This window comes from Doryrhamphus excisus, linkage group LG9 (genome assembly GCF_037039965.1).
Source record: "Doryrhamphus excisus strain RoL-2023G ecotype Guam linkage group LG9, RoL_Dexc_Guam_v1.1, whole genome shotgun sequence".
NCBI lineage: Eukaryota > Metazoa > Chordata > Actinopteri > Syngnathiformes > Syngnathidae > Doryrhamphus > Doryrhamphus excisus.
Genome location: NC_136365.1, coordinates 22129266 through 22148445, shown reverse-complemented (window position 1 = coordinate 22148445; position 19180 = coordinate 22129266). Strand labels below are relative to the sequence as shown.

Sequence of the window (19180 nt, the reverse complement as noted above, 5' to 3'; positions counted from 1 at the left end):
ACGCTGCTCTTTGTGGGACGTCTTAAAAGGTGGGGCCGCATGCGTCATGTATTCAAACACTTTGACCTTTCCGGGTCCTTGCCAGCACCCCTCTCTGCCCCCTACCCCTTCTGGGCCGGATGGCGGCCCCTCCTCTTGGCGGGCGAGGCACCCGGACGCGGAGGAGGCGCCGCCTCCCGCCGGCAAGCTCAGGTCTCGCAGCTGCGACGACTTGCTGAGCGACGACGGCCCAAGCAGGCGCCGCACCTGCCGCTCGGAAAGCGCCGGATCGCTGCTCTGCGACGGGAACAACTCCGATTCCAACGGATCCGCCTCGGTTGGGTCGGCGCCTCGTCTCCACAGGCGACTCCCGCGCGATTCCCCGGACTTTTTGAAGCTCTACCGCAAGATGCATCACATCGACAGATCCCATCTCATCTCCTCCGAAGTCATCCGCTCGGTCCGTGCCCGAATCCTGGAGCTGGAGCAGCAGCCTCACCTGCATCTGCATCGCCTCGCTCCGTGGTCGCCCGCGAGCGGCAAGGAGGTCCCGCACGACACGGTGCCGCACCGCATTTCCGAATACGAGCACCTTATCCAGAAATCCAAATCCATGCCCAACCTGGGAGACAGCGAGGTTCCGTCTGGTGCTACAACGCCGGGTGGATCGTCGTCCCGAGCTAGCAGCGGCGGTGGCGCCGGCACCCCCAGTTTCCCCAAACGCCGCTTCTCCATCGAGTCCCTGCTGGAGGAAGACGACAATGTCAGCAGACCGGGACCTCACACCGTGGATCACTCGCACAAGCCTCGAAGTCCACCTGAGGGCCAGCCTCGCGTCGGGCCGGAACCCACCCGTGGGCGTTCCTATCTGGCTCCCCCCGTCCCCCGAGCCCCGCACGCCAACCTCGACTACTCTGACAGCGAGCAGGACGCCATCGCCTCAGACCTCAGCGACTTCATCCAGGTGGAGGGATCCTCCTTCTGCAGCGAGAGCGACTTCGACCACTGCTCCCTCACCTCCTCGGAGAGCCTGTACGGCTCCACCACGGGGCGCCGCCCCCTCCGCCACCACCACCACCACCACCCTGGCCACCAGAGTGTTGGCCAGAGCCAGGGCTACCAACACCGACACCTCATCAGCTCTTGCAAGGGCCGCTGCCCCGCCTCTTACACCCGCTTCACCACCATGCTCCGCCACGAGCGAGAGCGAGCACGCCAGGACCGCCAGAGACCTTCGCCGCAGAGTCGCGGCAGCCGCTCCCAAGTCCAAAGCTCCCAGTCCCAGCAATCCATGTCCAAGCTGGCCTTCCTGGTCAGCCCAGTGCCTTTCCAGAAGAAAAAGGGCTCGCCGCCGAGTTGCAGGAGGAGCAGCAGCACCGCAGGAGGTCGAGGGAGCAGACCCAAGTCCAAGCAGGCCATCTACGAAGCGTTGGACGCCGCCCTCAGAGACATCTACGAGCACATCCAGGCCGAACGGGGCCACAGAGGCTCCAGGCCTCCCGACGACAGCATCCTGAGGAGAATACTCTCGGAGCTGCTGCCGAGCGTTCCCGAGCGAAGCTCCTCGCTGCCGGGGAGGAGGGGTCACTGGCACGACGGCGGACGCTCATGCGCCACGCCGTACGCAGACGTGAGCCCCGCGGGGTACGCCTCATACGGGGGCGATCCGCCCACGCCGCAGTTACAGTCACCACGGATACAGTCGCCCATCAGTGCCTGTTACGCTCGCCATTTGGACGCCTCCAACGGCAACCATTACGGGGAGGAGCATGGCGATGGGAGCGGTATCTGTTGTTCAGGTGGAGATGATGCACGTGTTCGCTTTACATTTCCATGTGCTCGTTGTCTGCTTCACCCCCCCACCCCCCACCCTCAGAACACCCGTCAGTACGTGTTCACCCGTACCTGATGTTGACCACCGCTTCGTTATCCATATTGTTTCATCACATTTTCCAGCATAAAAATATCAAAATGAAAGAAAAGGTATTATGGTATGTACTATTCTACACAGATAGTACACGCACTACACTATTGTACGCAGGTCACTGTAATGTTGGGTGCGACAAACCAGACTCAACAGGCTGATTTTTGCACAACAAGCGTCGTAATTCCTAAGACGGGCTAACTGTTGCCGCCGTAACCGACGCTACGCCGAAACGCAGCAACGCATTTATAGCAACACAAATGAGCAGGACGCTTATTTATGTAGTAATTTCTCATATTATGTCTGCTCTGTTGGGTATTAGGAATGTAGACGTGACTATAGGGGTGTTATCTCATGTCTAGAGAGCTCTAATATTAGTAAAAACCTGTATTTAGAAGATCATAAGCATTTTTTTATGTTCTATTTACAAATGTTCCATTTATAAATAAGGGATCCCACTTCGCTAAAATTCATTTATCACTGTCAGGTCTGTCTCCAACCATAAGGAGTTTTAACCTCCGCAGTTTGTGGTTATGTTGTCATTTTTATTTTCTTATTTGTTGGATGAGAAGCATGTCTTGGTGGAATATTGTGGGAATCCCTTCATGAGCATCGTCATCACACCCGGCTTTGCTGCCGTATTTCTGAAAAATCAATCATGACTAGCATGCTAACGTTCCTCCATTTGTCTCCTTTTCCAATCACAGAGCAGGATGTGCCTCGGAGTTATTCCACCATGGATGGGCGACACACACCCCAGAGTAGAAGAGGCCCTCCCGACAGAGAGGTACGACCCTGCTCCCTTCAGCATAGTTAGCGTTAGCATGCTAAGTTCACTGCGTTGCTGTGTAGCATCCACCAGCATCATTGTTTGTGTGTGCTTATGAGAGAATATGCCGACAAAAAAGTCAGTTTTCCTACAGAAGACACGTCATTCATTCTGTGTGGGTAAAAATGTACAATCGGGCGACAATGCAGGGTCAACTGGGGGGCATAACTGGGCGGCATACATGCTAAAAAAAACCCTTTGTAGTGTTTATGGCTCTATGTGTCACTGATCAGGGTTTTTCCTGTTTGGTAGTCCTTGAACTCAGCACAGTCAGGTCAGGCAAAGAGGAAAAGATCCTTATCCGGTCATCCTTTTGTAATACCGTGGTTCGATTTTCGCTCCCTCGCTACGTCAGGCCCCACCCACGCCCACGCCCCCAGAATGCCAAACGATGTCTTTGTGCTTATGGCTGCCTTTCTTTCTCTCTCTGACTTCCCAGGTTTCCCATAAGCAGATGACACAACTTATTCTCTTCTCTCTCCTCCATCAGAAGCAGCCCGCCAGAGCCGTTTACGATTTTAAGGCCCAGACAGCTAAGTGAGTACAGACAAAGCTTTCACGCATGAACGCCGCAACCGAACACGGGCAACCGGCACCGTTAAATCTCGGATTGGCTTACGGCTCCTCATCCTCACGTCAGCACATGATGCCGCGCATGCACGTGTCGCCGATGCTCATTGGCTGCTTCACGACGCATCCCGCCCACCGACACACACACGGAAAAGGCATGCCAATGACCCGCCTGTGTTGCAGGGAGCTGACGTTTAAAAAGGGCGACGCCGTCAACATCATCAGGCAGATCGACAACAACTGGTACGAAGGCGAGCACCGCGGCCGCGTGGGGATTTTCCCCATTTCTTACGTGGAGGTACGTGCACACCTGCGAGGAGGAGCGCACGTCACACGGCGTCGATAAGCGTCTCGTCACCACTCTTTCATTCATGCAGAAGATGGCGTCCGTGGAGAAGCAGCAGCAGCAGCCCAGCCGCCCTCCCCCGCCGGCCCACGTCAGAGAGATCGGCGAGGCGGTGGCTCGCTACAACTTCAACGCCGACACCAACGTGGAGCTGTCTCTCCGAAAGGTAGCTTGGAAGTGTAGCGGAGCCAAGTGGAAGAAGAACATGTAGAAAGATGTCAGAATCTGATGCGGTTTAATAACTGCACATTTCCCAAGCCGCATAGGTCGGTAACACAGCTAGGTAACACAGCTAGGTAACAGCTAGGTAACAAATAATGCAGGTGGGTAACACAGCTAAGTAACACAGCTAGGCAACACAGGTAACGCATGTAGCTTAGCATTATAGCTGCGCATTACTTACAGGCACATGGTCCCCAAGCTAGGACAAAGTATTCCGTAACAAAAAGTGTCCTTTATGCTGTTTGTCATTCCATTTGTGTGCCTAACTGCATCATCAACTCAACTCAGGGAATTATCACGACCACTAGGTGTCGCCAAAAAACCAAGAGCTACCCCACATGAATGCTGGAGGTTCACCCAGGTTCACCCAGGTTCACCCAACATCGTGTGTGTGTTTTAGGGCGAAAGGGTGGTGGTGATCAGGCAGGTGGACCAGAACTGGTACGAGGGCAAGATCCCAGACTCCAGCAAGCAAGGCATCTTCCCCGTGGCCTACGTCGACCTCATCAAGCGCTCGCCCTCCAAAAGCTCTTCCCACCACCTGGACCACCACCTGGACCACCATGGATACCCCAGCAGCAGGACATCAAGCTCCACCCCCGTGAAGGTAGGGACCCCCCCTTCCATGATGGTGAGAAGTTCCTGACGGTTTTATGACGGCGTTGGCGTTGATCACAGAAGCTTTTCATTCACTGTCTCCCCTCTTTTCCACTCCCCCCTTGGAGCCTTTCTACCACCCACCACCTCCACCCCCCACCCATGACCTGTCCTCCCCCCACGCCCTGCCGACGAGGCCTGACCTGCAGGGGGTCACCCACGAGTGGCTCTCTCTCACAGTGGACGCCGCCCCATCCGCCCCGCCTCGCTCTCTGTCCTCTACCCCCGCTCCCCCCACGCCGCCCCCGCTTCCGACCGACCTCACCCCTTTCCTCCCTTCCGCAGCCTCCCTCGTGCCACCTTCCCGGCCCCGTTCCCGAGTCTCTCCTTTCAAAGAAGACATTTTACGCCTGCCTCTGTCCCCGCCCCCCCGTTCCTTCGCCGCCTCTCCACTTCCCAGTTCGGCGCTCAGAAGCGACCGGGGGCTTAGCGTAAGCGAACAGTCGCACGTGGTGAAGTCGAAGGAGTTGTCTCGAGCGGCGTCAGAGCCGGTGACGTCGCCAGGTCGCTTTGCCGACGTGGAGCTGCGCGTCGGAGACCCCTATGACGACACGCTGTCCGTGGTCCTGGGTGGCCGCCACCGGCACCGGGACGCTTCCAGACTGGCGCTGGAATATTCCACTCCCTCCCTCGTGACAAGTCAGGGTGGGTCTCAAGTCAAAGCAGCCAGCCAATCAGAAGGCAGGCCTTTGTCAAAGTCGCACAGCCACAACGCCGTGGCAGGGGGGGTCCACTACAAAGCCCCCACTCGGTCTGAACGGAAGGCACTTATTGAGTTATTCATTGAGGAGGAGGAGGAGGAGGATGATGAGGCTAGAGAGGAAGAGGAGGATGTGTTCACAGGGAGACTCAGTACACAGGTAGAACACATGTGACCTACGACCTTGAAAAGCCACCTTTCCACCCAGCAGTACAGTCGGGTACGCTAATGAAGCTAGCATGTTTTTGGAATGGGGGAGGGAAATGGAGTACCCGGAGAAAAACTACCTAAACTACCGTAGGTCTCTACAGATGAAAAACTGTACTGCTTGGTGGAAACATGCTTGATGTCCTAAAGCGCTGCAGGACCTTGTGGAGGACATGGAGGAAGGTCTTTTTCATCATCATCATCATCATGTACTTGGATAGGAGACGCTACATCCTCTTTTCATGGTGTGGATATTCAGGCGGTATTGCTAAAGACAAGTACAATGGTACCTTGGTTAACATCATTAATCTGTTCTGGAAGGCCTGACTCAAACCAAAACGGACTCTAACCAAAGCACATTTTCTCATGGAAAAAATAATGTAAATCCAATGCTTCCATTGCAGACAGCCAAAAATGTTAACACAGATTACATTTCACATACAATCCAATCATCAAGAGAAAGTGAAAAAAGTCTGAATTTTTACAAGAATAGTATCATAATAATATGAATATCAATAACGTAATTTTCATAGCAGAAAGTTGAAGAAAAAATACTAAGAAAAAAAGAAGAACAAAAAACTAAGTATGAGAAGCTAAACAAAACAAAGTTGTAACAGTGGTGCCTTGCTGGTACGACTCAAACCAAAACGGACTCAAACCAAATAAAGTGTTCCCATAGAAAATAATGTAAATTTAATTCATCCGTCCCAGACTCCCAAAAAGGTGAGCACAAGACACGGTTGATAGACATTAATTGTAGTTTTATAAAATAATTACAAATGACAAAGAATGAACAAGTGAAGATTTAGCATTCATCACAATAAATATAATAAATCATTTTTCACGATTTCAACAAACGCTAAAGTGTGACGCGATTTCATCTTCGGGGTGGGATCCAAGATGGCAGGCGGTTGGTTGGACCTTAAACAAGGGGCCAAACCACATAACCACATAATGCCTTAACTGGGGCGGATGTTATCCAAGGTACCACTGGATGTTGCACACGCAGCAGCAACACAAGCAATGTTGTAATAACGCTCAGGAGCCAATTGCTGGATGCTGATCGTGGTGCAACTACCATCTTGTGGAGTTTTAGGAACTACATCAGGAGGTTGCCTACAGCCACACCTGTTTGAATGCTTATTTGGGTCAGCTTGGAAAGGATGTTTACTCTCCATGTCCTCACAAGGCTTCACTTTGTTTGCTGTGGAAGACCCTTGTAGCTACCATGTATATTCAGTGTTGTGTCATTGCCCCCCCCACCCCCACAGGCTGACGTCTGCCCCCTCCCTCGGTCACCTTCTCCTTCCACCGGCCCCTCCTCGCCACTGTCCCCACGCCCCTCGACCCCGGCGTCTCCTCCCGCCTCGCCCCTCGGCGACCAATCGGCCACCTCCCCTCCCCTCGGCGCCTCCCCTCGCCCCCCGCCGCTCCCCCTCTTCTCCACACCGCCCCCCTCTTCCGCCTCGCCCCCGTCCCCTCCTTCGTATGACGCTCACCCCCAGCCTGCCACCTCCTCCTCTCACCCTTCCGTTACCTCCCGTCGCTCCCCCCCTGTGCCCCACCCGGGCCGCAGGTCTCCCAAGGTGAAGGTAAAGGTGTGCAAATGCTGGTGCTGGGGCTGAATGCTAACCTTTGCTGTTGGCTTGGCGCGAGATGGAATGATGAGTAAAAAAGTAGAATTTTCCATAAACGAATAACCGAACCTAATTAGCGTGCAAATAAATAAACATCTGGGAATGCTGGGAATTTATGAAGGTAAGGGGGTCCCGACCAAAAGGGGGGGCGCTTTGGTCATTTGTCCCGCAAAGTTTTCCAACGTTGCTGACGTGTGCTTTGGAGTCATGAGCACTATGGAATACACTAACATAGTACATAGTACATAGTACACAGTGTGAATACACTAATCTAGTATAATAATACACTAACAGATGTGATGGAAGATAATGAGCCCGAGGCGTGTGCACGGAGGCGTGTGCACGGAGGCGTGTGCACGGATGCGTGTGCACGGATGCGTTGCATCGTGTTTTCCGGCGAGTGGTGTGCGGCCTTTAGCACGTCGCCGGATGGAGTGCTTTTTGTGGTTGCTATGGAAACGACTCAGGCAGACATATCTCCTTCGGTTGTTTTGTTTTGTGTCCATCAAACAGGATCAAGTTGTGGGTGGTAAGCCGCCACGTAGCCCCATCTTGGCTCGGAGGCCCGTTAGAGGTCGAAGGGTAGGGGAAGACGTGTTCTTCACATGCATGCTCACGTTCAATATGGGAAAATATTGACCTGGAAATGGATTTTTTTGGTCACTTCATCGGGAGTCGTGGTGGTACGGTGGCTTAAACGGGGAACCAAAGTCTTTACGGCAAGTTCATGTACTTCCTGTTTGTGTCTTGCAGAGATTAGTCCAGGATGCTCTTCATGGTGGCGGAGACCCGTAAGTTTTATTTACAATTATTCTATATTATTTTTCATGTAATAATAAATTATTTTTGTTACCTCAAAATTCCACACAAAACACCGCATCATGACGGCAGGAAAAAAGATTTTTGGAATTTTTTTGCAAAATGATAAAAAATAAAAATCACATGTTTGTAAGTATTTACAGCCATTGCTCAAGGTTCAATTATTAGTCATTTTCCCTGAATTAATAAATTCCTTTTTTCCCTCAGAATTCCACACATAACATTGCATCATGATGGCAGGAAAAAATATTTTGGGAATTTTTTGCAAAATGATAAAAAATAAAAATCACATGTTCATAAGTATTCGCAGCCATTGCTCAAGGTTCAATTATTAGTCATTTTTCCTGAATTAATAAATTCATTTTTCCCCTCAGAATTCCACACATAACATTGCATCATGACCGCAGGGAAAAATATTTTTTGAATTTTTTTTGCAAAATGATAAAAAATAGAAATCACATATTCATAAGTATTCACAGCCATTGCTCAAGGTTCAATTATTAGTCATTTTTCCTGAATTAATAAATTCCTTTTTCCCTCAGAATTCCACACATAAAAAATAATTATGTTATAATAATATTATATAATATATATATATTATATATAATATAATAAAAAATATTTTTGGAATTTTTTTGCAAAATGATTAAAAAAAAAACACACATTCCTAAGTATTGACAGCCATTTGTGGATTCTTACCTCATCCTGGAAGTCCGCTTCTGAATGTCATTTGGCGTCTGCCGCTGCGCTTGGCCCTCCTTAACCAAGGCGACGGTTGAAGCTTGAAGAATATTCCCTGCTTTGTTCCCGCCATTCCCAGGTTCCAGGCGGTGTACAACTACGCGCCTCGCAACGAGGACGAGCTGGAGCTGAGAGAAGGCGACGTCGTGGATGTGATGGAGAGGTGTGACGACGGCTGGTTTGTCGGTAAGAAAAGCACACGCGTGATGATGCAAGCGCACGGTAACATCCTGGTCCTTCCTGCCGAACGTATAGACCTAGCTTATTTCAGACGCAAGTGTTTATTATCTCACTACTACCGCTATGTCATATTCCATATTTGGAATCTGCCATATTTTTTTCTGTTTTTGAGAAATTTTTCATGCCGAAAAATCAACTTACTGTAACAGTGTTGGTTTGAGTGTCATTACGAAAGGAGCCACAGGATGGCGCTCCATTACAATTCTAATCATAGTATATAAATACTGCAATAAAATGATTGTAATGCAGTTAGTGAATATTGACTATTGAAGCCAGGAGATGCTTGAGCGTCGTCTCCATCTGATGTTTCCCAAAAGGGACGTCTCGGAGAAGCAAGCTGTTCGGGACCTTCCCGGGAAACTACGTCAAGCAGCTACCGTGATGGATTCCCTTGCCCGTGTGGCCCTGCCCCCACCCTCGCCATTGACGCCCTGACCCCGCACCCCACTCAGCACAGCAGGAGAGGTCACCTGTGGACCCCTGCCCCACGTGTGTGTGTGTGTGTGTGTGTGTGTGTGTGTGCAGCGCTCACTAGCCATCTTCAACAGAAGATCTCTGAAGGACTTTTTTTTTAGGTATATCTTTGTAGGCTTATTTTTCTATCACACCAAACCCACAATAGTCGCAAAGGATGGACACCGATGGAATGGGGGGGGGTTACGTTTTTGTTTCCACCCCTCAAAGACGATCAGGACGATGAGTTTGGAGGATTTTGTTGCACGAAAACTCGTAGGAAAATCAAGAACTTTTTATTTCAATACAGTAAATCCCTGCCTTTGGGTGCAAATTATGGATGCACGTTTATGTTATTTGAAATAATAATCCATTACTAAATTTTTTTTTCCTCCATGTTGGCTGGGGGGTGGTAGCACCTGCTGTGGCCCAGCATGGTGCACCGTATTCGGGCACACACTCTGACCAGCCCTGGTGTGCTATGGAAGTCAGGAGGAGCCACTCAGCAAGGTGCACTGTATTCGGGCACACGCTCCGAGCAGCCCTGGTGTGCTATGGAAGTCAGTAGGAGCCACCCGGCATGGTGCACTGTATTCGGGCACACGCTCCGAGCAGCCAATTTACAAATACCACGATGTTGGCGTTTCTGGTGGCACCATGGGGAATCTTTTATTCTCGCATCGCAGCACAGTTGGTACAGCTAGCATGCGGAAACGTCTTCCACTAACGCCACAGGCAGGACAAAAATTGGGTACACCCCTACTTATTAGGAATTAGAAATGTCCAAATGGGCGGGGATTTACTGGATGAAAAAAGGGCGTGGCTGTTAGGATTTGTTATGCACTTTAACTCAACTTCTGATTGGTTGCAAATTTCACCAGAACTGTAGAGCGTGTGTGCTGTTTATTTTTATTTTGGGGGGGGGGGGTCGCTTGGTTGCATCCAGCCCAGTCGAGGACTGTGACGTCATTTCGTCTTTCAAGGCCACCAATTAACGCAGCTGTTGAAGGATTGTAGGGAGCGTGAATGAGTTTTATTATTTATAGCAGTGGTTGTCCACCAGGGGGCGCCATTTATGACTATCGTAGCTAAATAGGAGCATCTAAGAAAGGTAGGCTTTTATTTGTCACGTTGGTTTAAGCACCTTAAGATATATTTTTAATCATTAATAGTCACGTCACGTGTTTGTCATCCTGTGTGTGTGTGTGTGTTTTGTAAGGTTTTTGTATGTCCAGAATCCACATGCTTTATAAAATCATCTTTTTGTCACTCCACTCCACTCGGGTTTCTTCTTCATTTCTCCTCCACCCTTCCTTCCGACTTGTAGCTTTATTTTTAAGCCAACAGCGCCCTCTGCTGGACTTTTCTTTTTTCTCCCCTTGTAACAAATGTATGTGACGCTCGCCTTAGACCCGCCCCACTGTTGGCTGGGCAGCCACGTTCATGTGATCGATGCAAAAAATAATCAATATTATTGATGATGATGATGATGATGATGTAGGGTAGAAAGAGTTTTGAAAATAAATCCGTTCCAGCGTATTTGTACCACAAAGTGTACACCAAACGTTTTTTTTCCTCCTAGGATTTCTAATAAACGCTTGGATTGATCGTGTCAATCACGTGGCTTTTTTTTAAACCAGGCATTAAAGCCACAATGTGTGACTGTAGCTAATGTGATGCGTTAGCATTAGCTAACCTGACAAGACCTGTTGTTACTTAATGGGGCTTTAAATGACTTTGCAGCAACTCCATCAACTTGAGGAATGACCAAGCTGTTACTTAATGGCACTTTAAAGGACTTTGCAGTAACTCTAGGGAGACCCCAGTTGTTACTTAATGTGACTTTAAAGTTATCAATTATATGAACACAAGGAACAACCCACTTGTTGCTTAATATGACTTGAAATATGAACAACCCAATTGTCAGCTTTATGAAGTGAAGGAGCAACCCGGTTGTTACTTAATGTGACTTTAAAGTTATAAACTATATGAACACAAGGAACAACCTGCTTGTTACTGAATGTGACTTTAAATGACTTTGCATCAACGGTATAAAGTTATGGACAAACCCAGTTGTTGCTTAATATGACTTTAAATATAAACAACCCAACTGTCACTTATTGTGACTTTAAATAACTGCTGCAGCTTCATGACGTGGAGGAGCAACCTGGTTGTTACTTAATGTGACTTTAACTGTATGGCCTCAAGGAGCAACCCAACTGTTGCTTCCGGTGACTTGCAGGAAGGATGCGAGCCGCATGTTGGAAACCTTGGTGATTGGGTTAAAAAGTCCTACTGGGAATTGAAGGAGACGTTCCTGGCTGGGTCCGGTCCACATCAACACAGCCGGAATGTTCCTTTGGGTCTTCCGAGAGGCAGCAGACAGTTCTTCAGACCAAAAAAGGAGAAGCAGCAGCGGGGGCCCTTCAAGCAGAGTGAGCGGGGGGGAATGGGGGGGTCAGCCAGGACCCGGTCTGTGGGGATGCTGCTGCTTTTTCTGAAAGAAGCACTTGAAGTCCTGCTGTAGCAACCAAACAGCGAAGAGGAGCGGTGAGTAAGTCCGGCCAAAATCTGACCAATGACCTCACTGCTGGGGAGGGTCCTGCCCCCCCCCCCAACATGCTTCCAAAATCAGCATCACTTTGATACGTCTGCTCTCTGACTCTGTTGCCTTCAGGGTACAGCAGCGGGAAGACGACGTCGCCGTGGTCGCTATGCCGCTCCAAGTGGTTCTGACCGGGCCGCCCCCCTGGGGCTTTCGTCTGGTGGGGGGCAAGGACTTCAACCAGCCGCTCACCATCTCCAGGGTAAGGGCGGACAAGGTTTTGTTGTCTTTTGGGGAATCCAAACGGGTGGCGTCTGTTTGCTTTGCGACGGAGGATGGCAGGGTCCGAAAGCCCCCCGGCCCCCAGCCCCAGGGTGGGACTTTGCACCTGTGCTGCAGTAAATACAAGAGGCTTAGATACAAATAGCAGCTTACATTATACACGCACGTATCTGGCCCACTGTGGGCCGGAAGAATTTGGGCGCGGGGGGGGGCTTCCAAAATATTGTCTGGGGGGGGTCATCCAATCCCCAGACACTAAAGTTTCATTTCAACATTGTGAATATTATTATTATTATTATTATTATTATTTCTTTCAACTCATGACACAAAGGTGTCAAACTCAAAGCCTGGGGGCCGGATGTGGCCCCCCCCCACGTCATCTTATGAGGCTCCTGAAAGCCACTTATTTATTTTCATCATACATTTAAATATTATATGTCAATATTTATGTGTATTTACTGTATATTTTCTATTTATTTTTCCTTTTATACACATTATTTATGTTTTTAATATTGTTATATATTTGTATTATTTTTATGATATTTCTAATATAGTGCAAATTATTTTCTTGTGAAAAAAAATTATATTAATATTATCAAAATACATTCACATTATATTAAGGAAAGCAACATAATTTCATATATACATTACATATGTTAATGTGAAAATATAATTTTAGTCTATTTTGTAATTATTGAAATATGATATCAATATTTTTAAGATAATTACATATGTATAATATTGTTATATATTTAAATTCTTCTTTGTTCTTGGAAAAATATTTGATTCATTTATATATATTGGGGAAAAATCAGATTACATTTTTTATTATTTATATATATTAAGAAAGACAAAATAATTAAATATTTGACATATTTGAATGTCCAAAAACAATTTTCATCCATTTCTTTTTTCAATTTTTAAAATATATTTCTATGATATCAACTTTAATAATGATTTGGAGTGCATGAGAAAGTGGCAAGCACAACATGCATTGATGAGCCAGTGTATTGCGCAACACGCCGGCAACAGGACCAATATCGTAAGGAGCAAACTGAGGCCACGTGAAACGTGCAAACCACAGCGGGAAGTTGCCTACAGCCACATGGGTTTATGAAAGTGTTCCCTTAGTGATTCCATCCACTAATCTATCTACAACGTGTACGTCTATATTTGGACAACACATCACTAACACTCTATGTGTGTCTTTGTGTGTGTCTTTGTGTGCGTCTTTGTGTGTGTGTATGAGGATGATGATGATGATGATGATGATGATGAGGTGTAGAAGGAATGTGCTTTAAAACAACAACAAGGACATGAAGGAAAAGGAAACAAAGGAGGTGACAAAGGAAGGAACGTCTACTTGCTTCACTTCCTTTTTAGGACAGGAACATCATCACCTCGTCTTTACAGCCATCTCTAGTACTCTAACTCTGACTACTATACACTACTAGTACCCTAACTAAAGCCTCTACTACACAGTACTGTACTCTATAGTACCCTAACCCTAACTACTATACAGTACTGTACTCTATAGTACCCTAACTACTATACAGTACTATACGCTATAGTACCCTAACTACTATACAGTACTGTACTATACTCTATAGTACCCTAACATACTCTATAGTACTCTAACTAAATGCTCTACTATACAGTACTATACTCTATAGTACCCTAACGTGCTCTAGTATACAGTACTGTACGATACTCCAAACTATAGTACCCTAACATACTCTATAGTACTCTAACTAAATGCTCTACTATACGGTACTATACTCTATAGTACCCTAACATACTCTACTATACCGTACTGTACTATACCCTATAGTACCCTAACATGCTCTAGTATACAGTACCGTACTATACTCCATAGTACCCTAACATGCTCTACTATACAGTATCGTATTGTACTGTGCTGTACTTCATAGTACCCTAACATACTCTACTATACAGTATCGTATTGTACTGTGCTGTACTTCATAGTACCCTAACATACTCTACTATACAGTATCGTATTGTACTGTGCTGTACTTCATAGTACCCTAACATACTCTACTATACAGTATCGTATTGTACTGTACTGTACTTCATAGTACCCTAACATACTCTACTATATAGTACAGTATCAGTGGACGGGGGCTCTGTGGGTGGCATGAGGCGTCCCCTCAGCCCCCTCCCCGGCTTATTTATAGTCACATGACCTCATGGGCCCACTTGGCCACGGGGTAATGCAATAAGGTCACACCCTGCACAGCGGGACCGGGGGGGGGGGCACTCGGGGGGGTCAGGAAGCCTCACTGGGATGCCAGTCTTCCGTCCGTCAACGCTTGGCTTTTTTTGAACCCGCCCCTTTGACCCCATGTCAAGACCTACGCCCCGCCCAGTCTGTCACTCACGTTCCCTGACGCCCCGCCCACAGATCACACCCGGCAGCAAGGCGGCCGTGGCCAACCTTTGCCCTGGTGATGTCATCGTGGCCATCCAGGGCGTGGCCGCCGCCCACATGCTGCACTGCCACGCCCAGAACAAGATCAAGGAGGCGGGGGGACAGCTCGCCCTCACCGTGGAAAGGTTCTATCTCTCTCTCTTCCTCTCTTTCTTTCTTCCTCTCTTCCTCACTTCTTTCTTCCTCTCTCCTCACTTCCTCTCTTCCTCCTCTCTTCCTTTCTTCCTCTCTTCCTCCTCTCTTCCTCACTTCCTTTCTTCTTCTCTTCCTCTCTCCTCTCTTCCTCTCTTCCTCTCTCCTCACTTCCTCTCTTCCTCTCTCCTCACTTCCTCTCTTCCTCTCTCCTCACTTCCTCTCTCCTCTCTTCCTCTCTTCCTCTCTCCTCTCTCCTCACTTCCTCTCTTCCTCCTCTCTTCCTCTCTCCTCTCTTCCTCTCTTCCTTTCTTCCTCTCTCCTCACTTCCTTTCTTCTTCTCTTCCTCTCTTCCTCTCTCCTCTCTTCCTCACTTCCTTTCTTCTTCTCTTCCTCTCTTCCTCTCTTCCTCACTTCCTTTCTTCTTCTCTTCCTCTCTCCTCTCTTCCTCACTTCCTCACCTCCTCTCTTCCTCTCTTCCTCTCTTCCTCTCTTCCTCTCTTCCTCACTTCCTTTCTTCTTCTCTTCCTCTCTTCCTCTCTTCCTCTCTCCTCTCTTCCTCTCTTCCTCACTTCCTTTCTTCTTCTCTTCCTCTCTTCCTCTCTTCCTCTCTTCCTCTCTTCCTCACTTCCTTTCTTCTTCTCTTCCTCTCTTCCTCTCTTCCTCTCTCCTCTCTTCCTCACCTCCTCTCTTCCTCTCTTCCTCTCTTCCTCTCTTCCTCACTTCCTTTCTTCTTCTCTTCCTCTCTTCCTCTCTTCCTCTTCCTTTCTTCCTCTCTTCCTCTCCCCCTTTCTTCCTCTCCCTTTCTTCCTCTCTTCCTCTCTCCTTCCATTCTCCTCTCTTCCTCTCTCTCTTTTCCTCTCTCCCTCTCTTCCTCTCTATAATAATAATAATTATTATTATATCTATAATAAAATAATATTATGAATAATTACATACTATTAATACTAATATTCTTAAGAAGTAATAGATAATACATAGTGTACTTAAACATACATAATATACAGTATAAATAACTTCCAACATATTCTCTTCTATTCTATGAAATACTAAAAGAAATACTAATAATACTACGTTATTTGTCCATCTTGGCCTCTTGGGTTCCTCTTGGGTTCCTCTTGGGTTCCTCTTGGGTTCCTCTTGGGTTCCTCTTGGGTTCCTCCTCTCTGCTCTCAGAAATGAAGCCAGGCTGTGGTCGCCGCGGGTGACGGAGGGCGGCAAAGTCAGCCCGTTTAAACTCGACCTGCAGGCGGAGCAGCAGGTTTGGACCCCTGAGTGCATCCCGTTTTTGCGTGACATCGTCATGACGTCCTGCCCCCCCCCCCCAACACCCCCCCCCCCCCCATTCAGGAGTACAAACCCATCGGCGTGGCGCACAACCGGCGAGCCCAGCCGTTCGTGGCGGCGGCCAACATCGACGACAAGCGGCAGGTGGTCAGCACGTCCTACAACACCCCCATCGGCCTCTACTCGTCCGGAAACATCCAGGACGCCATGGAGGGACAGATGAGAGGCTTTGTCCAGCCCAAGGCCGAGAGGTGAGGCGTGGGAATGGTCTGTTCCAGGGTCAAACACGGTAAGTGTGGAGGTTTGTCTGAAGCACGACGCGTCGCGGCGACGTCGGATAACCCAGCTTTGTGTTACGTAACCCCCCAAAGAGGAATAAATCGGTCCAAATCAGCTTTGCGGTGGCTGGCGTCAAGGCCACTTCCTGTTTAGAGGCGCCACGCCGAGCATACGTTTTGCTCTTTATTGTCCCTGGAGGAGGACACTCTTACATCACTGCCAGGATGGACCACCGCTCGTGTTTAGTGGAAGGGAGAACAAATGAAACATATTAGCGTGGATGCTAACACGTCAACGTGACCTTTGACATCGTGTTCATTGTTCCCAGCCCGAGGACGTTGGCGAGCATCGAGGACTCGGACGTTTATCGTATGCTGCAGAAGGATGACGAGGAGCCAGCCGAGCCTCGACAGTCGGGATCCTTTAAGGCGCTGCAGGACTTTGTGGAGAGCGACGGTCAGTCGTGGGTCTTCTAGGGGTCCCCAAACTAAGGCCCACCTTTGACCCGGGCCCCTGAATAATACATAAAGCTCTCCGTTATGGATGAGACTTCAAGTGTTTTTGGTCGATTATTTGCTGTTACACTTGAGTGGTTGACCCTGGACCCCCACCCCCTGACCCCCACCCCCATGCAGGCACCCGGCCCCTGGTGACCCGGACTGTTAAAGCTCCAACAACCAAAGCGTCCGCACCAGCAGGAAATCTGCAGAAGCTGCCCATCTGTGACAAATGCGGCAACGGCATTGTGTGAGTACTTTCTCAGTACTTTCCCGGCGGCCATCTTGCGTGGCGTGTTTGTCCACGGCGACAAACACGCCACTGTGTGTCTTGACAGCGGGACGGTGGTGAAGGCCCGGGACAAGTTCCATCACCCGGGTTGCTTCGTGTGTTCCGACTGCGACGTCAACCTCAAACAGAAAGGTTACTTCTTCGTGGGAGGTCAGCTGTACTGCGAGGCTCACGCCCGGGCGAGGACGAGACCCCCCGAGGGTCACGACCTCGTCACCGCGTTTCCCTCCGCGTAGTTTCCTGTTCTCCGCGGTTTGTTCTGTGACGACGGTAACGCTAATAAAGACACGCTGGTATCATTGCGTTGATGTCATCCTTGTGTGTGATGGTCATGTGATTGTCATGTGATTGTCATCCAGGGGCGGAGTCAGAGGAGAAGGTGGCAAAACACGCCGGTGGTCCAAAGTCCACGTTCCACGTTGACGTCATTCCAACACTGGAACATTTCATTTCCACCTTTTTTCCTTCCACGGGTCCAAGTACAAAGTTCAAAGGTCAAGGTCAGGGCAATGTCAAACGCGTCTGACACCAAACAGATAAATTTCACCCCATCCTCTCCAAAAAAAATAATTTTGATTGAGATTATCTTTGACCTTCAGGGTATGTCCTGGGGTCAAAGTTCACGGGTAAAGAGGGGAAAATGAAATAGCAACAAATGTTCGTACCTCAAATGAGCCGGTGAGGTGAGGCTGTGTTGACCTTTGACCTTGGACCAGTTCAGCATGTCATCTTATGGTCTTCAACTGCACACTTGCCCTTTATGTGAGAAAGACATCATCAGATGAAGCCAGGAGGGGGCGCTGCAGCATCAATTATATTAATAATAGGATTACATATCAGCCTCAGGTGTACACAAGCTGAGTACAAGTGGGATTTATTGTTTACTACTTGCTTTACTACCCATTTCTTTCTAGTATTTTTAAGTATATGTATATTTTTTTATTTTATTTTTTTTCCTAATCACAATCTTTACCGTTATTAGAGACCCGTGGGCATGAAGTAACACCCCTACAGTCAGCTGCTGGGACACAAGTGACCGCCAAGGCTTGAATTAGCAAGCTAGCGAGCTAACTAGTTAGCATTCAGTTGATTTACTGTGTTCTAAAAGGTAAGAAAGGGTTTCAGACAGAGCGGGGAAAGAAACCAAAAACTTGGTGGTGATTAATCTTGATTAATTTGAAACCTGTGATTAACCCAACCAAGCATTTTAATCATCATTTGACATTTAACAGAGACCATATATTTGAAAAATTCCAAATAATGGTATGTATTTTCTGTGTATCGCCATAGAGGTTTTCACTAATTGTATTCAGGAATGATTTGATTGATTTTTGCTGATCTAATATATTTAAAAATATGAATTCAAACGGCTCATATTACAAATGCAAACGGATGTGACATAATCCTAACTGCATCTGCAGTCCATCTCACCAAGGATGAATATTATTGACTTTATCATTTTTCAAAGCACCCTTTTTACGTTCTGTCTGCGAGCCATCTTGCCGAATACACAATCTTTGTGTCATTACCTCATTGAATATCTTGGTAGAGAAAATAGTACTTTGCTACTATTAAATGAATACTAATGTGCAGAGAGAAATATTTGATGATTATTTAGTCTAAATGCTCTCTCTCGTGAACGTTCACGTTATCGAGGCAAAATGTACGCTCGTATAAACCCACGTTTGGCTGAAAGAAAACAAATATAAGGCGTTTAGAAGATATTCTAGCGAGTGTAATGTATGTGATGTTGTGTGTACGCCTTTAAGAGGCGGGGCCTGAGAAGTCACATGTGGGGGAAAAAATAACAAATGAAAGTATTGTTTAACCAAAAATCTGCCATTTTGTTGTGCCGTGAAGCTATCACGTGAACATCTGCTCGCCGTAGTCCCTACCGGAGTCGATGTGAGGTGGTCTTCACGGCAAGCCGGACTGGATCAGGATTCGTCGTGAGCCCGGGATCAACTCGCCACAGTCGTTACTGGACTCAAATAATCCTTACTGGTATTGTAACGTCTACCCGGACGTGGTCCATCGACAACACATATACATGTAGTCAGTTCATGTTACGTTCAAAGACCTTCAGAAATGAC

At 48.0% G+C, this 19180-nt stretch overlaps 2 protein-coding genes and 1 long non-coding RNA gene across 13 annotated transcripts in view; 2 read left to right on the top strand and 1 right to left on the bottom strand.

Moving 5' to 3' along the window:
• The window catches only part of sorbs2a (sorbin and SH3 domain containing 2a), a 44321-nt gene extending 33381 nt beyond the window's left edge, over positions 1-10940 (top strand). For 9 of the 10 annotated variants that reach the window (XM_058084864.2, XM_058084892.2, XM_058084856.2 and 6 more), the window contains 9 exons: positions 30-1778; positions 2611-2690; positions 3172-3269; positions 3486-3600; positions 3680-3814; positions 4271-4477; positions 7825-7862; positions 8711-8817; positions 9189-10940. In XM_058084864.2, the coding sequence (XP_057940847.2) occupies positions 30-1778; positions 2611-2690; positions 3172-3269; positions 3486-3600; positions 3680-3814; positions 4271-4477; positions 7825-7862; positions 8711-8817; positions 9189-9253 (2594 nt within the window). In that variant the 3' untranslated portion in view covers positions 9254-10940. The remainder of the gene's footprint in view (positions 1-29; positions 1779-2610; positions 2691-3171; positions 3270-3485; positions 3601-3679; positions 3815-4270; positions 4478-7824; positions 7863-8710; positions 8818-9188) is intronic. The other variant, XM_058084847.2, reaches the window with a different exon arrangement.
• Positions 10244-19119, bottom strand: LOC144899842 (uncharacterized). Its single transcript, XR_013628173.1, has 3 exons — positions 18983-19119; positions 17753-17843; positions 10244-12262 (listed from the first exon to the last, which is right to left on the bottom strand). It is a non-coding gene; the product is annotated as an uncharacterized LOC144899842 (long non-coding RNA).
• LOC131137262 (PDZ and LIM domain protein 3-like) lies at positions 11776-17394 on the top strand. 2 transcript variants are annotated; one of them, XM_058084984.2, is made up of 8 exons: positions 11776-11874; positions 12002-12131; positions 14574-14725; positions 15909-15993; positions 16083-16270; positions 16627-16754; positions 16934-17045; positions 17134-17394. In XM_058084984.2, the coding sequence occupies exons 2-8, from the start codon at positions 12039-12041 to the stop codon at positions 17321-17323; spliced, it is 948 nt and encodes a 315-aa protein (XP_057940967.1). In that variant the 5' UTR covers positions 11776-11874; positions 12002-12038; the 3' UTR covers positions 17324-17394. The 2 variants fall into 2 exon arrangements, with proteins under 2 accessions (XP_057940967.1, XP_057940975.1); XM_058084992.2 differs by having other exon boundaries at positions 11787-11878.
• Positions 19120-19180: the final 61 nt, after the last annotated feature.

Bases quoted from the DNA above. Each gene is read 5' to 3' on its own strand.
- LOC131137262 (XM_058084984.2), top strand. From the start codon at position 12,039: ATGCCGCTCCAAGTGGTTCTGACCGGGCCGCCCCCCTGGGGCTTTCGT. The intron at 12,132-14,573 runs GTAAGGGCGGAC...CCCCGCCCACAG, and splicing joins AGCCGCTCACCATCTCCAGG to ATCACACCCGGCAGCAAGGC. The intron at 16,755-16,933 runs GTCAGTCGTGGG...ACCCCCATGCAG, and splicing joins GGACTTTGTGGAGAGCGACG to GCACCCGGCCCCTGGTGACC.